This window comes from Monopterus albus, unplaced genomic scaffold, assembly GCF_001952655.1.
Source record: "Monopterus albus unplaced genomic scaffold, M_albus_1.0 scaffold250.1, whole genome shotgun sequence".
Classification (NCBI taxonomy): Eukaryota; Metazoa; Chordata; class Actinopteri; order Synbranchiformes; family Synbranchidae; genus Monopterus; species Monopterus albus.
The window spans coordinates 1,982,377-2,000,141 of NW_018128130.1; the positions used below are offsets into that span (position 1 = coordinate 1,982,377).

The 17,765-nt window shown below is 42.0% G+C and overlaps 1 protein-coding gene across 1 annotated transcript in view; it reads right to left on the reverse strand.

Moving 5' to 3' along the window:
• The window catches only part of szt2 (SZT2 subunit of KICSTOR complex), a 145,314-nt gene that overhangs the window by 112,242 nt on the left and 15,307 nt on the right, over nt 1–17,765 (reverse strand). The window contains exons 13-29 of the mRNA XM_020620906.1: nt 15,816–15,961; nt 14,883–15,035; nt 14,524–14,638; nt 9,477–9,682; nt 8,970–9,200; nt 7,765–7,843; nt 7,571–7,659; nt 7,212–7,380; nt 6,933–7,043; nt 6,032–6,315; nt 4,827–4,905; nt 4,633–4,721; nt 4,274–4,442; nt 3,988–4,105; nt 3,103–3,216; nt 2,677–2,880; nt 2,312–2,409 (exon numbers count right to left, since the gene is read on the reverse strand). Coding sequence (XP_020476562.1) covers nt 2,312–2,409; nt 2,677–2,880; nt 3,103–3,216; nt 3,988–4,105; nt 4,274–4,442; nt 4,633–4,721; nt 4,827–4,905; nt 6,032–6,315; nt 6,933–7,043; nt 7,212–7,380; nt 7,571–7,659; nt 7,765–7,843; nt 8,970–9,200; nt 9,477–9,682; nt 14,524–14,638; nt 14,883–15,035; nt 15,816–15,961 — 2,454 coding nt within the window. The remainder of the gene's footprint in view (nt 1–2,311; nt 2,410–2,676; nt 2,881–3,102; nt 3,217–3,987; nt 4,106–4,273; nt 4,443–4,632; nt 4,722–4,826; nt 4,906–6,031; nt 6,316–6,932; nt 7,044–7,211; nt 7,381–7,570; nt 7,660–7,764; nt 7,844–8,969; nt 9,201–9,476; nt 9,683–14,523; nt 14,639–14,882; nt 15,036–15,815; nt 15,962–17,765) is intronic.

Sequence of the window (17,765 nt, forward strand, 5' to 3'; positions counted from 1 at the left end):
CTGCCAATTGTGCGGAGGCAGGCTGTGGTAAGATTTGGGCTGCTCTGGTTTCTAAGCCAGCGGGTGTTTCTTCTATCACCGCATAAGACGCTATGAGGCTGCTTGTTGGTAAGTGATGGCTGTGTCCATCACAATAGAAGGTCATTTGTGCCTCTGGGAGGGGCTATTTACTTAAGGAGGGATGCAGCTGCATCTCCTTTTGTGTTTGAGCTGCACCATCATGGTCCTGTGCAGTCTCCATTTGGGAGGCCATATTGGCGTCAGAGCTAGAAAAATGGACATGGGGTTTGTTCAGAAGCTGTTGGAGGCCGTTAACTCCATGGGCTGACAACGTGAACGCTTGTGAGTCCAGAAAAGCTTTGACTCCGTGAGTGGTATGTACAATGGTTTGGTTGCTCATGGTTATGTGTGAAGTTTTCATTATTGCCTTTCCAATTGCAGCCGAATGTCTGACACATGTAGGATGTCCCATTTCTACATTGTCAAGTCTGGAGCTGTAGTACATCAGAACCTTTCTGTCTGTGCTCCCACCTTCCCCCTTTTGAAACAGAACGGCATTCACATATCCGTTCTTTTCATCAACATCTAAGTGAAACGGTTGTGAGTAGTCTGGGGCATGAAGATGGCAAGCATTATCATTGGGCCTAATTTGCCTGTCCCCCTTCAGTTATCTTTAAAGTAACGTGTGGAGCACAAGTTTCTTCTAACGCATAGAGATGTTGCAAATTTTCAGGTAGGGAGATGGCAGCCGCCACTCCTTCAGAACCGACTTAGATGTCACTGACTGAGACACTTGGAAAATCACCGGATATTTGATATTGTTATGTAACCCACCTCATAAAAGGGTACAGGTGTGTTATAATTAGGTTTAATGGTTTCACGTATCAAACGCTTTATTTTGAAAACCGGAAGTTTTATTTTTGTAATCACAGGAGAGGAAGTCGTGCCACTGTGTAAAAGACGTAATGTGAAAAACATGGTGTACGGTTAAACGCATGCTAAACAAAGAGGAAAGAAAAAGTCCATAAGAACTTCTTAAAACAGAAAAAAAACTGGAAACTCGTCTTAAGTTCGAGGGAGCTCGAGCTTAACGTCAGACAACCTGAAGGAGTAAAGCTTTAGGTGTTGAAAAACAGAACCCTTGGTAAGCTATTTCATAGTGCCAACGAATGTTAGCATGCTATGCTAATGATATGCTAGCGTTAGCTAGTAGCAGGTCGAGAGTAAGAGTATGGTTTATGTTGTTAATTCATGTGTGATATGTGTTCGTGTATGTGTTAGTCGATGGCAGAAGTGTATAATTCATGGTAATATACTATGCAGTGCTAAAAAAAAAACAAGAGCACAAATTAAAGGGATCCTTCACTGTTAAAACTACCTGTATATTTTCACAATATATAGTTATTGATTGTGGACGCACAATATTGGAATTGATTATTTAAAGAAGATAAGTTCATACATGGTGAATGTATAAAATGTTTACAATATTTTGAACTAAATGAATGATGAATACGACATGACTTGACTTAAGAAAAAAAAAAAGCCCAGTTGTAAATACAGGGCAAGTATTTTTTGATTTCGCTGGCGGGAATGGAGTATGGAAGATCATCAGCAGCCGTCGAGAGGGACGATTGAACCTTGTGATGGCGAGCCACCCAGTGTGATTCCATGGTATCCAATCATCAAAGCGACAGATCATCTATCTGTGTATGTGGTAGGATTGCGTCAGTCATTCCTACTGATACCAACTCAACTTGGATCCAGAGATATTGACTTTTGACTATTTGACTTACTGAGCTTGGGACTGACTTGAACATTGAGGAGCCCCAAGTAGCATTCCCAAAAAAAGGGGAACCTGAACTTTATAAAACTCCATCCATTTAAAGGACTATTTATTTTTGTTAAAAAGGGGGCCCATTTAATTTTATTTATTCTTATATTGCATACTATTGTTCAAATAATTTTCACTAAAAATTCATTGTGCTAAAGTACAGCGTATGTTGGTTATTGCTCCATCTTCAAGCTTCTATGAACCTAGAGCATGTACATACCCTGAAGTGGGTTACATTCACATATCTCATTTCATGGTCTGTGATGTCACCAGTAGGGTTTCAAAACATCTTGTTCTTGATGCAGGAGAATCAAAATTTTAAATAATGCAAAAACACAGCAGCGACAAAGTTTAGTTATTTGACAGCAGGAGGACCTCTGCCTTCACCCTAATCCATCTCAAAGCTTGTGTTTTTTGTTTTCCATTATATCACCTCTTTAATACTTCAGTGAATATTAAGTTTTGATTAAGGACAGACACCTGTAAAGTGCTGGTGGATCCCGTCACCTCTTTGCTGCTGCCAGTGGTGTGAAATGATGTCATAGTGTCTTGTCGTTCTGGAGGCTTCACACACTCTTCTGACAAAACAAAAAATATAAGAGACAGAAACCATGATAGATCAGAAGAGACTGACTCGGCAGGGGGTATCCCACTTCCTTGAGTGCATCTGCATTGATGAGTTAAGGGAGGAGGGATTTACCCAGGGAGCATCTTTCTTATGATATGAGATGAATGGTGCTACCTAAAAGTCCTGTAGGTCTGTTAATGTAAAAGCAAGCCTTTCACCGAGTTTCATACACTGACTAGAAGAACAGCTAAGCTGAGATGCACAGACATGTACTGACCTTTAATAACAGGTAAGGAGAAAGGAGCAACATGGCCATCTCGTTCGCGCTCCAGTATGTGCTGCATGAAGGCCACGTGGTCGCTGTCAGCTAAAGGGATCTCTCTGTCACTGAGCTCGTGCTCCAGGCTGCTGTGGAAGAGGCTGAGCAGGAGCTCGTTGGGCAGACAGGAGGAGCTGTCAATCTGCTCCTCATTCTCCACCACTGAGGACAAATAGGGGAAAAGACACATAACAACAAGGAACACTCACTCTGGTTTTTAAAAAAGCACCTGGTAAAGTATTCCCTGATATTTCAAGCTTTCTTCAGGTTTTTTTTTTTATTATTTCTTTGTAAATTGCTACAAAAATGATTTATTTAACGATGGCTGTGTATTGTTCTCACAGTTGAAGCAAACTGTGCAGATGAACTGTATGAGTGCAGTACCTGTACTTAATGTGAGGAAGAAGAGTTCAACCTGCTGGCATTTGGGCAGCAGCTGAATGAGGTCAAACTGGAAAGGAATCATGTGAATGTTGCCCTCAGAGGCCAGAGCTTCTCCTGCACACACAGAGGAAACCCAGCCATCACTTTGAATAAAGCGATGCACAGAGTTCACATTACACAGAAAGCACATCCTGAACAGAACCAGCTGCAGCAGAGGACACATATTAGTAAACATACAACACACACATGATGTACTCTCTGGAGTACATTGTCATAAATGTAATAAATGACTGGTTATGTCCAATCACTTCCATCTTCCACAGGCAAAAAACACAACAATTCCTTAACAGATGTTTCACAATAAAACCCTCCAGGTAGCCCAGAACAAGAACAGAAAAGTAGAAGTGACTGGTTCAGAAGAGCAAGAGCAGTGCCATGGAAATGTGCATTATGTTAAAATAATCCTCAGTGTTTTTCACCTGGCCTTTTTTTAGTGACCTGGTTTTTATTCGATCCTGTTAGCCATGCCCGTCTGTTCCACAGGCATGCTTCGTCCACAGCCTGGAGTTCACCGTTTCATGAAGTGCATGAGAGAAATACCTTACTTTTTCATTCACTAATGGCTGAGCAGTTTTTTCACAGTTAAGCTTCTGTAAACAAAACTTAACAATTCTTGGTGATTTTTCACATTAAAAGCCTGGGCTTGACATCGTTTCAACCACCAATGGACTCCCCTGGGTAAAGGTAACAATGTGAACCATCTTGTACACACAGACAACTGTGATGAACACTTCCTCTAGAACCATTTGGGAATGCCCAGTATGCCAAGTGCCAAGGGATCAATGAATGAAATGTAATTTTCTAAACAGTTGAGTGTTGTATTACCTCTCACATCCTTAGGAGGAGCTGGCAGTGAGCAGACCTGGTCCTTATTCTGACAGAGTTGGCTCAAATACTCAAAGGTCATCATGGTGGACATACAGGCCAGATCCCTTGGGAAGATCTATAACAACAGAGCAGGCCACTATTAAATACAACTTAATGCTTCTTAAATGCAAATAACCTTACATACATTTGTGACATTCCTCTTTGCAGATTCACACCATCACCCTCAGTTCTATCCGAGTGTGCTACTCAGGGACTAGTTTGTGTATAAACTAGTTACACGTACTGCTTGAGGGATGTCTTGGTACTTGAGACCCTGAAAGTGGCGATGCTGGTCCATGCAGTTCATCACTGTGCCACTCTGCGGTTCTACCCAGCACTCTGTCACAAGGTTCAGCTCTGTGTCCACTTCTACAGCCTCCACCTCGGTGTCATTGTCATCATCAGTGGAGAAGCTGGAGTCCCATGAAAAGACAACAAGGCTAGCTTATGTACCACAGCTCGACCAAACCTGCATGTTGAAATGTTTCCTAGTCAATTAGCAGCAACACCCCATTCAAATGACTGAGGAGGCTGCATTTTTTTAAGCTGTCAATCTGATCAGTCTTCAAAACAAGGTGTTCTATACAGATGATAAAGTTTTACCTGTCCTTAGTAGAGGTAGCGTGAGGTGGAAAGAGGATGTACTGGACGATACAAGAGTGACTCTCTCTGTCCACGTCTCCCGACATGCCCTGAGGCCAGCAATGAAATTCAGTAGAAACTAATTAGGACCACTAATAATTCTGCACACACATGTACAGTAACATTACAGTACTGACAAATCAGCCCGCATTTACCTTCACTGGTAGCTCGATCACCATGTTTACAATGCCCTCTCCGCTGGCAGCAAAGTGAAAGCCTTCTGATAAGCGTATGCTTTAGATCACAGACATCGAGAGAGGTTTTCAGGCAACACGTTCCAAAAAGATGCTTATTTCACACCAAACCAACCCAGCTGCTATGTCACAGGAGAATTAGAACAGCCTTTACTGTGCAATGAAAGAAGTAACCTCAGGTCATGTTGGTCACCACACAGATTCTGCTTTCTTGAATTGTTCTGCTAAGAATTTACCGTTTAACTGTTTATTATGTTTATATCAGTCTGCTGCAACGTACCATACACTAACAATCTGTGTTTAGCATAGCCCCTTTTACACAGAGATCATGGCAAGCCGCTGGTGTTTTGACCCTTCCTCATGGCAGCTTTTTTAAATTTTTATTTATTTAAGCCCCTTTTACACTGAACTTAAAAATTCGGGACACTGTCGCTTCTGTGTTCCATTTAGAGTACACAGCTGCTGGTGTGAGGCTGGAGGCATGATGCTTATTAGGATGGCTGACAGTCTGTGTACTTGACAGCCAATGAATTTTCCCATATTGAAAATGAAACAAGCAAGCTATTATTATTATTATTATTATTGTTATTATTATTAAGTAGTGTATGGAAGCAGTATTTGAGTACCTGTATGAACCACAGACAAAAACAAATTTCCCTTGTTTTGCAAAAGACTAACATTTTTCTGCTTCTCATTCAGATTTCTGACAAACAGTGAGCAGCAGAGAGGCGAGTATGGCTCACACAGACATACTGCTGTATATTCTACTGTACACTGTACATTATATTGAACTTATCAAGACAAGTCAACATGGAGGGAGAGTTGACTTTGTATCAGCTGCTAATTTAAAAAATGAAAAACAGGAAGGCTTCTTAGTGAAATAAGATCAAACATATTCATTAAACAAAGGAAATTTAGAAATAAAGGCCCGCCCTTGCTATCAATCTTTCAAATAAAGGCCTTGACTGTCCACAGTTACAAAGCTGTACACAAAGCTACTGGAGAATTTTTCCTATTTAATCATTTTAAGCAGACTGATTAATTTAATTATTCTTTAGAAAGATTAAGAACTTGCAACAAAAAGCAAGGAAGGCCTTTCCTTACACTGATAAGTACTACTTGAATACAAACACAACCAAATAAGGCAAAACTGTGTGTGAACTCACTCAGAAAGCATGGACAGGATGTGAGCAACAGCCTGCATGGCTACAGCTGCCCCTTGGCTGCTCTGCACGGCCCACACCCAGCGCTGGTGCAGGAAGTATCGGGACAGAGAGGCCAGGGTAGAGGAGGCTGTCCGGTTGGCTGCCATGGTCACGGCACTGTTGGAGGGCTGCAGAAAGTTCTCCATGTTGAAAATGAAGGGAGTCCTGAAGTCCAATGGCAGCTTCTCATACCTGCGATTACAATGTACAACACTGTGTATCAGTGCAGTGATGACGACAGATTCCTTTCACACAGAGAACACACGGATGCAGCTTTTTGGTGTCATCACAGTTGGACTCGTATGAAGTCCCAGCCAGTAGTAACCAATACTTCTAATTTAGGAATTCTAACAAATAAGAGGGAGAAAGTAGAAGTGACTGGTTCAGAAGAGCAAGAGCAGTGCCATGGAAATGTGCATTATGTTAAAATAATCCTCAGTGTTTTTCACCTGGCCTTTTTTTAGTGACCTGGTTTTTATTCGATCCTGTTAGCCATGCCCGTCTGTTCCACAGGCATGCTTCGTCCACAGCCTGGAGTTCACCGTTTCATGAAGTGCATGAGAGAAATACCTTACTTTTTCATTCACTAATGGCTGAGCAGTTTTTTCACAGTTAAGCTTCTGTAAACAAAACTTAACAATTCTTGGTGATTTTTCACATTAAAAGCCTGGGCTTGACATCGTTTCAACCACCAATGGACTCCCCTGGGTAAAGGTAACAATGTGAACCATCTTGTACACACAGACAACTGTGATGAACACTTCCTCTAGAACCATTTGGGAATGCCCAGTATGCCAAGTGCCAAGGGATCAATGAATGAAATGTAATTTTCTAAACAGTTGAGTGTTGTATTACCTCTCACATCCTTAGGAGGAGCTGGCAGTGAGCAGACCTGGTCCTTATTCTGACAGAGTTGGCTCAAATACTCAAAGGTCATCATGGTGGACATACAGGCCAGATCCCTTGGGAAGATCTATAACAACAGAGCAGGCCACTATTAAATACAACTTAATGCTTCTTAAATGCAAATAACCTTACATACATTTGTGACATTCCTCTTTGCAGATTCACACCATCACCCTCAGTTCTATCCGAGTGTGCTACTCAGGGACTAGTTTGTGTATAAACTAGTTACACGTACTGCTTGAGGGATGTCTTGGTACTTGAGACCCTGAAAGTGGCGATGCTGGTCCATGCAGTTCATCACTGTGCCACTCTGCGGTTCTACCCAGCACTCTGTCACAAGGTTCAGCTCTGTGTCCACTTCTACAGCCTCCACCTCGGTGTCATTGTCATCATCAGTGGAGAAGCTGGAGTCCCATGAAAAGACAACAAGGCTAGCTTATGTACCACAGCTCGACCAAACCTGCATGTTGAAATGTTTCCTAGTCAATTAGCAGCAACACCCCATTCAAATGACTGAGGAGGCTGCATTTTTTTAAGCTGTCAATCTGATCAGTCTTCAAAACAAGGTGTTCTATACAGATGATAAAGTTTTACCTGTCCTTAGTAGAGGTAGCGTGAGGTGGAAAGAGGATGTACTGGACGATACAAGAGTGACTCTCTCTGTCCACGTCTCCCGACATGCCCTGAGGCCAGCAATGAAATTCAGTAGAAACTAATTAGGACCACTAATAATTCTGCACACACATGTACAGTAACATTACAGTACTGACAAATCAGCCCGCATTTACCTTCACTGGTAGCTCGATCACCATGTTTACAATGCCCTCTCCGCTGGCAGCAAAGTGAAAGCCTTCTGATAAGCGTATGCTTTAGATCACAGACATCGAGAGAGGTTTTCAGGCAACACGTTCCAAAAAGATGCTTATTTCACACCAAACCAACCCAGCTGCTATGTCACAGGAGAATTAGAACAGCCTTTACTGTGCAATGAAAGAAGTAACCTCAGGTCATGTTGGTCACCACACAGATTCTGCTTTTTTGAATTGTTCTGCTAAGAATTTACCGTTTAACTGTTTATTATGTTTATATCAGTCTGCTGCAACGTACCATACACTAACAATCTGTGTTTAGCATAGCCCCTTTTACACAGAGATCATGGCAAGCCGCTGGTGTTTTGACCCTTCCTCATGGCAGCTTTTTTAAATTTTTATTTATTTAAGCCCCTTTTACACTGAACTTAAAAATTCGGGACACTGTCGCTTCTGTGTTCCATTTAGAGTACACAGCTGCTGGTGTGAGGCTGGAGGCATGATGCTTATTAGGATGGCTGACAGTCTGTGTACTTGACAGCCAATGAATTTTCCCATATTGAAAATGAAACAAGCAAGCTATTATTATTATTATTATTATTGTTATTATTATTAAGTAGTGTATGGAAGCAGTATTTGAGTACCTGTATGAACCACAGACAAAAACAAATTTCCCTTGTTTTGCAAAAGACTAACATTTTTCTGCTTCTCATTCAGATTTCTGACAAACAGTGAGCAGCAGAGAGGCGAGTATGGCTCACACAGACATACTGCTGTATATTCTACTGTACACTGTACATTATATTGAACTTATCAAGACAAGTCAACATGGAGGGAGAGTTGACTTTGTATCAGCTGCTAATTTAAAAAATGAAAAACAGGAAGGCTTCTTAGTGAAATAAGATCAAACATATTCATTAAACAAAGGAAATTTAGAAATAAAGGCCCGCCCTTGCTATCAATCTTTCAAATAAAGGCCTTGACTGTCCACAGTTACAAAGCTGTACACAAAGCTACTGGAGAATTTTTCCTATTTAATCATTTTAAGCAGACTGATTAATTTAATTATTCTTTAGAAAGATTAAGAACTTGCAACAAAAAGCAAGGAAGGCCTTTCCTTACACTGATAAGTACTACTTGAATACAAACACAACCAAATAAGGCAAAACTGTGTGTGAACTCACTCAGAAAGCATGGACAGGATGTGAGCAACAGCCTGCATGGCTACAGCTGCCCCTTGGCTGCTCTGCACGGCCCACACCCAGCGCTGGTGCAGGAAGTATCGGGACAGAGAGGCCAGGGTAGAGGAGGCTGTCCGGTTGGCTGCCATGGTCACGGCACTGTTGGAGGGCTGCAGAAAGTTCTCCATGTTGAAAATGAAGGGAGTCCTGAAGTCCAATGGCAGCTTCTCATACCTGCGATTACAATGTACAACACTGTGTATCAGTGCAGTGATGACGACAGATTCCTTTCACACAGAGAACACACGGATGCAGCTTTTTGGTGTCATCACAGTTGGACTCGTATGAAGTCCCAGCCAGTAGTAACCAATACTTCTAATTTAGGAATTCTAACAAATAAGAGAGAGAGAGAGGGCAAACTTTGGGAATGTGTCAAATGTAAAGAGAACAGTGTCAGGCTTACTGTGCTGGCTGGTTCTTTAATGATGACCTGCTATCATATGCACTGACCTGATGAGCAGCTTCTCCAGAGGCTTATTGAGCACCACTACACAGGGCCTGTCTGACAGGGCAGGTTTGGGAGCAGGGATGGAGGGGGATTTGGATGGAGATGCATGTCCAACAACCTTCCTCTTGGTTTTGGGGGTTGCTTCCTTGTTCTGAACACGATGAGGGAAGCGAAGTTTGAGGATCTGCTCTCGCAGTTCATCCACAATCTGATGACACACACAAACACTATAATGGGTCCCCACAGAGAAAAGATACCAGGCATTAGGCAATTCTGATATTTGAGCGAGTCTATACAGATGTGGCCAGTGTCACCACTTAATGAATGAATGACACTTTATTACAGACTCAAGGTCCACGTTCAGAAACAAATAAAAACAATAAAAGAACAGTTTAAAACGAAACAATAAAAACTGAAAAATGCATAAAAACGAGAACAAAAGAACACCCATAAAACTACTGTCCCTTTAAAAGGCAGGCATACCAGTGTTTCCAGAGAGCAGAAGTAAAACGCATGTCAACAATAAAATATGATTTTTTGAACTATTCAAGCGACAAATAAATTTAAACATCAGGTTTCTTAAAACAGCAGAAAATGTACTAATTCGCGATGACACGAACAATTCGCTAGCACTAGTCCATCTAGGCCTTTTCAATAATATCCTTAGGGCGTCATTATAAGCCACCGACAGTTTCTGAAGACTGCCCTTTTTATAATTACACCACATATGGGCAGTGTACAAGGAAGTACAATAAGCTTTAAACAAAGCCAATTTTACTCCCACCAAGCATGCACCAAATTTCCATGCCAGTATATTAGCTTGTACGTACAACATGCGGCACTGCCGATATATATCCTCGTCATCAGACAAACAGTCATTAATGACAAGACCCAAATACAAATTGCACACAGTTAAAATATTATCATACAAGTTAAAAGAAGGAAATACAAGGGACCTGTCCTCGTTTGTACCGCATATCAAAATGACACTTTTGACAGCATTATACTTGACATCGTGGCGTTCCCCAAACACTGAGCACACAAACTTTATCCTTCACCATAGGAACCAACAGTACTGACATCAAAGAGTCAGGTAGAAGCCCGTGCATAGCAGAGGCAGTGAAGCAAATGGCTAGAAGAGGAGACAACCTGAACTTAAGATGTTCAACAGAGATGTGGTCCAGCCCAGTAGCCTTATTTTCAAACAGATCACTTATTGCTTTGAAAACTTCATTGGTTTTAAAAGATTCAACAAAGTCAACCCCACTCACCGGAAAAAATTCTCTCGGAATACAGTTAAATAACTCGCAGTAATGACGCCGCCAAAACTCAGCTATCTTATCAGGATCAGAGACTCCATCAATAGTATGAGGTACGGAGGATCTACTGTTGTTAATGTACTTGACGTCCTTCCAAAATGATTTCATATTGTTCGTTATGAGTTTTTTCGCCATAGAGTCCGACCTCATCTTTTGTTCATTTTTCACAGTAAACCGTATTGCATATTTATATTTCGCAGTGGCATGCTTTTTAAGCTCAAATATTGGCCCAGATCTGGGTTTACCGGCAAGAGCCCAGGAAGGTGTAGCATCCTGAGCTTCAGCCTTAAATTCAGCCACATAGGTGCTCCAGCCAGGCATAGTTTTACGCTTCCCTTTATCTTTGTGATACGGCACACTCGCGTCCAACAGCACCCGGATAATATTAAGATACATGGAAGAGATATCTGTCTTGTGGTTAGCATCTATACAATTAGGATCATTACACATAACCGCCTCTCTAGGTAACGTGATAGAGTAACCGCTTATCAGTGACATTACGATAACTGGCAAGACCCTCAGGAGAAAGAGAGGACCAGTCCAAACCTACATGTTTGTGATTAGACCGAGTTAAAATAGGTATAAAATCAAGTCTCAGGGTCATCTTTACGGGAATATGATCAGAAATGGACATGTTGTAAAGAATGTCTATATCTGCCAAAGTGGCATGTGCATCAGCTATAGAAATGCAATGGTCGAGCCATGATGTATGCCAGGCCTCACTAATATACTGTATGTAAAGCTCTGACTAGGCAGGAACTCACTGCTAGACAAAATCAAATTATTATGGGCACAAAAGTGCAACATATGCTTTGCAAAAAATCCTTATCTGATATATTTGCGTTCATATCACCCACAATATATATGCTGGTATACCCGTTGCTATGTATAAAAGAAGTAATAAAAACAAGCTTGTTCAAGTACTTCTCTTCATTTTGGCTACATTCATAAGGAGCATAGACGTTTAAAAACACAAGCTCCTTGTTATCCAGAGTCAGGCGTATTGCAGTACACCAGTCCTCATCAAGCCTAACCACACTAACCACTGGGTCCAACCTCTTAGACCACAAGATAGCCACACCACCAGCCATGCTTAATACTGAGCCCAAAGTCAGTAGTAGACTCTCCAGCGCCAAGGAAGTTATCGTCCAAGGAGTTGAGTCTACATAAATTCTGCTTGGCAAGAAAAGTCTCTTATAAACATAGAATGTCACATTGTTCCAGCAGTTCTTTAACCACAGTGTGACGAACTTTATCCTCCACATTATGACCTAAACGGAGGCCACGGCAGTTATATGAGATTACTTTAAGATCCATAAAAATTAGTTAGAGCTAGTATCTGCTCCAGGAGAGGGCCTTGCTCGGGTAGAGTGAGCAGCATGAGCACCACCAACAAATTTACGTGGTTCAAAATATCGCCTCACAAATGTACCCTCGGGCCATAGCTCTGGATTATACATGTCATCCACTTCATTGCATTCAGCAGACACTTTAAAAGAAGCAAACCTAGTGTTTCCCGAAACAATTTTATGACACATGACGTCATGCCCAAGTTTTTCTTTCAAATAAGTACGTAAAACTTCGGCTTCCAAGTGTGGTGAGAATTTTGTTGCAAAGACACTGACCATCTTGGTCTTAATCGTCTTAATAGTTCCAGCTCCTCCGGTACCCACAACAGAGTTGCCAGCTTTCCTCTGACCTGCTAGGGTTATGCCTACACGAGGAGCAGGCCTAACGCCAGCCGGGTTCTTTAGCTGATGTTGCCCCCTTTTAGCCACCAAGCTCCACATAGTGGAACCGGGCGGCGATGCTTCTCCAGAGTGTTCCAGTAGCCCTATCCCCCGCAGGCAGCACCAGACCCTCGGACCCTTTGGGGCCACCCACCACCTTTGACTGCTCACCTGCCAAAGGGATACTGTGGTCGGCCTCTGTTGCATCCGACAACACACCGCCATGGACAGTAGTGAGACACAAATCTGGGGGTGTCCTCCCCACACTCGTTCAAAACTTTAAGGCAAGCCTTAACATTATTAACGTCTTTATGCACTCCCTTATGCAAGACGTTATGCTGGGTAGTGACGCAGACTTCAAAGAGCGTTTTCTTCGAAGCCTCAATCCACTCAGTGCCAAAGGTATTGACTGCCAACAGGGGAAATGCAAAAATTCCTCTACTATAACTTTACCATCAATAGTTGTGTACACGTCAGGTTTTAATCGAACCTTGGCAAACACAGGAGCTCCAGATGCACGTGCGACCGTCACATCCGCCATATTGTCATAACCAATGTGCTGTTTTGCACTGTGATGCATGTGCCTACTGGTTTGAAGACAACTTGTCACCAAATGTTGATGGCAGATAATACAGCTCCTATTGCCACAGATATTTAGCCTGCTCAGATGTTACCGAGTTACAGACTGTTGGATTTTCACGCAAATCTTCTACTGCAGTATCAATCTGTGGTGCTTTAGGAAGAAATTGATGACCACAATACAATGAATTTTAAAATGTTTTGAGCATAAAAAAATAAGACTGAATGGAGATGAAGCAGATCTCCTGGGAGGAGGCTGCTGGTACAAGCCAAGTGCTTCTTCATCAACTCAACTGAACTCAACTTTATTTAAAGAGCACTTTAACACAGCCAAAGCCAAACAAAGTGCTTAACATAAGATCCGATTTAAAACATATAACACGTGAACAACTACATTATTAAGAATAAGACCACAAAATAAACTAGAGAATTGCATTTTCTGAAGAAACGTGTATGGATGCTGAGTGCTGAAAGATCGCCCTGAAAATGCTGAATATTTTGACACCTGAATGGTTTTGTTAGCTGAAAGTATGCTGAAGTAGAATTTTCCCATTCATTTGAATGGGGCAAGATTTTCAAAATAAAACTAAATATTTTAAAAGTATGAAGTTTAGAAAACTTCTGAAGAGAAGTGTGAATGTCCTTGAAGAGTTGACCATTTTGATAGCTGAAACAGCTGAAAGTATGCAGAAGTAGAATTTTCCCATTCATTTGAATGGGGCAAGATTTTCAAAATAAAGCTAAATATTTCAAAAGTATGAAGTTTAGAAAACTTCTGAAGAGAAGCAGGAATATCCTTGAAGAGCTGCACATTTTGATAGCTGAAATTATGCTGAAATAGAATTTTCCCATTCATTTGAATGGGGCAAGAGAGACGCATGACTGTCCCTGAAGAGCTGAACATTTTGATAGCTGAAATTATGCTGAAGTAGAATTTGTTGACCATTAGCTGATTTATCTGACAACACTCTGGAAATCTCTGGATTAAACTAGCCAATTCATTTAAAGTAGTTAAAACTAACTCCACCCAGAGCAGCTCCAACAGTAAAATGCTGCCAAGGCACTGATTAATTTAATGCAAGTATATCAGTCACAACAACTTTATACTTGAAGTACATTTTGGTAATGATACTTTAACTCTTATGTACTCAAGTAGGATTTGAATGAAATACTTTTTACTTGAAATGGAGTATTCTTACATTGCTGCACTGATTCTTGTACTTAAACAAAGAGTCTGTATATTTCTTCAACCACTGACACAGCCTGCGACTCACAGGCTGAGTGTCAAACAGCAGTAACAGCCTTTAGTAGCATTCTCTTATCATCTTACAATATAATGCAAGCTAATACCTCACCGCCAGAAGGTACAACATGAGCCACAGGGTGGAATCAGCACCTCTCTGACTTTGTCTGCTCCATACCTTGTTTCTAACATGGGCTGGTGTACCAATAGGGAAGCCCAGACGCAGCACCATGCAGGGCACCTTGGAGATGAGACGGACCAGGTAGAAGGAGGTCGGAGGCTGGTCTGATGAGCTGTGAAGACAGAATTCATTCAGCTTTGAGGAACTGGACTATTTTTCCAGAGCAGAGCTGGTGTGCTGTGACCTTAGGTAGTGGCGTCCAACCTTTTTGGCTTGTGAGCCCTTTAAACAAATTATACACAAAATACACATTTTCCTTTTTATCCCGTTAATCATTTTGTTACCTCTCCCCCATAGCTTATCTTGGGTCCCCTTGAGGGGTGGGAACCACTGACCTAAACTGAGAATGGTCTCACCTGTATATGAGTTTAACATACGAGTAACCTTCCACCAGCACGAAGCTGCTCCAGTCCCTCAGCAGCGATGTGAGGGCAGAGTGGGAGATCCGACACTGAATGGTACTGTAACGTCCATTATTTCCAGCTGTGTGTAGGTGTTTGGGGGCAGGCCTAGAGGGGAAAAATGATTAATGAAATGAAGGCCTGACAGACCATAACAAATAGAACCAAATCTGTGGGCGCTGATTCACAACTATGGTTCATCTGCTGTTCTCTTGGATTTTCAGAGCATCTGTTTCTATAACAAACATTTTTCCAGACTGCAGCTCTACTGTGGCTCTGGATAAGGGGTTACAGTAATAAGACTGTCAAAGAATGCTGTCATTCCTTGTTTCCTTAAGTTATACATTACTTGATTGTGATACATAGCTTGTCAGCATATTTGACTAACATTAACATTAAATCCATACATCTGCATTCTGTGGCCCACCAGCTGGACTGCTAATCAGATAGCAGATTGCATCTCTGTGCACAGGTGGCATTGTTAATGTTTTGATGCACCAGGTGAAACTGACATTACCATTATGAAATATAGTTTATTACTAGGCAGTGTGTAACATTAACATTTTGTGGTTCACTAGGTAGCAGAAGGGAAGTGTAGCCAGTGTTTTCAGCAAGCTAGCGATCAGTTTCAAACTCCTTATTAGGAAGGTCCTGGCTCCAAGTGGAAAAGATGACACTGACCTTAACCTGCAAATCTGGGTGTCACATTGGCTCCAGCAGGGGGAACGCCACACGTCGCTACGTCCACTTCATATACATTCAACATTCACTCAACCATTTAATTTATTGTTTTCTTTTTCCCCTTTTCTTTCTGGTCTTAGTGTTACCAGTGAAGTTGTTAACTAGGCTGTGCTAATCAGCTTTAAAACTGTAAAACAGATTTCTCACATGTCGTGTTCAAGGATGACAGTGATGCGATGCATGTGCAGCCATCTCTGCCAAAAGTTAGTGTCCATGGAGAGGATAGGCTTCCAGTAGGAAGCAAACTGGGACTGGGAGGAGTCTTTGGATCCACTATGCTGCAGGGACAAGACCTGGAAACAGAGGAGACCACTCAGATGAAGGAGAAACGAAGACAGGAAGCAAGGATTTTAGGTCATTAAGAGATAGCAAAGGCAGATGAGCAGTGTGGAATATACAGTAGCCATCACTCATTCAATTGCAGCATTTTAACATTGAAAGGATAAGGGTGGCATTATTCTTAAACTTTCACATTGTCAACAAGTCCTGTGAAAACACCAACATGTTAGTCTGTCTCTGTGGGACTGAGTCAGAATAAACTACAGTGTGTGTTTATGTAATGAAGGAGCACATCACCCAAGGCAACAGTGCGATCCACTGGGGGTGGCTGTGGCTCATGAGGTAGGGCAGTCGTCTCCTGACCAGCAAGTTGGTGGTTTGACTCCCGGTCTCCCCGCACGCCTAAGTGTCCCTGAGCAAGACACTGAACCCCGAATTGCTCCCGGTGGCTTGACTAGCGCCGGTGCATGGCAGCCTGTCGTCATCGGTGTGTGAATGTTGTGTGTGAATGGGTGAATGTATGATCTTCTGTAAAGCGCTTTGGCCAGTGCAACACATTGTGAGAAAGCGCTATATAAAATACAGTCCATTTACCATTTACATTTTAAATGGTTTTTAATAGACGTGTAATTTAACAGTTACTTTCTACCTGGTAAATGGTAGCCACCATTTGACAGTTGGCAAATGGCACTTTGGCAAACCTGACCCTTTGTTGTACAATTTCAAGCCTCCTGGAAAGAGTTTCCTCCCTCAACTTTCTGAACTGACCTTTTTTGACAGCTTGAAAAACTACTTTAAAGAAGAAGAAGAAGTTAACAACAGCAGTACCCTCAGCGGTTGAGGTGTCACCTTTGTTTTTGTTTTGCTCATTCTTGGTTGTAAGCTGGTTCAAGCGCTCTGTTCAGATGTCTAGATCTGTAATGGTTTGTCATTCTACAGTAAAATTATAGTGGTAAGTGCTTTAGATGGGTCAGCTCTGACCGCTCTCCCTAGAAGCACTTGGAATCACTATAGGAATCGCTGCTGCTCTCCACTGCTGTCAAAGAGTGCCATGGTGAACTTTGGATAAGGATAATCAGGATAATCACCTTTATTGGCCAAGTATGTTACATGCAAGGAATTTGTTGCCAGTACAGAACCGATGGCAGCCATCTGCGGCACCACCTCAACCAATGGCTCTAACCATTGGGGGTAACGGGGGGGTTCAGTGTCTTGCCCAAGGACACTTCGACATGTGGACTGCCGGCACTGAGATTCGAACCTTCAACCTTCTGGTTGGGAGACAACTACTCTACCAGTGCACCACTATCACCTCCCCTTGGGAAACCTTAGGTGCAGTGATCCTTTTTGGAGAGCAGGAGCGATTCCCTTAGTGATTCCAAGTGATTCTAGGGAGAGTGGTCATCGCTGACCTGTCTCCATTTATAGTCTAAACTCTTTGAAACAGGTCTTGATCATAGGTCTAATGAGATGTTCTTTGTGAGGCATGCTTCACATCAGCTGATGCTTCTTGTGACTAGGACAGTGGCTCTAACCCACCAGCTGATGCTTCTTGTGACTAGCACAGTGGCTCTAACCCACACCTGCAGACTGGAGACCAGGTTTGTTAACTCCCGACTCCAGGTAGCTTTGTTGATGTCATGAGCCAAAGAGTTCACGTCTTTTCTCCAGCCTACACTGTGAATGTTCAGACTTTGTGTTAACTATGGACAAGAACAATACCAGGATTTATATTAGTTAAATTAAATAGATAAATAATCTATTCAAGACAAAAAAAAAATCAGACTATATTTAAAGAAAAATGTATAAATAAATGGA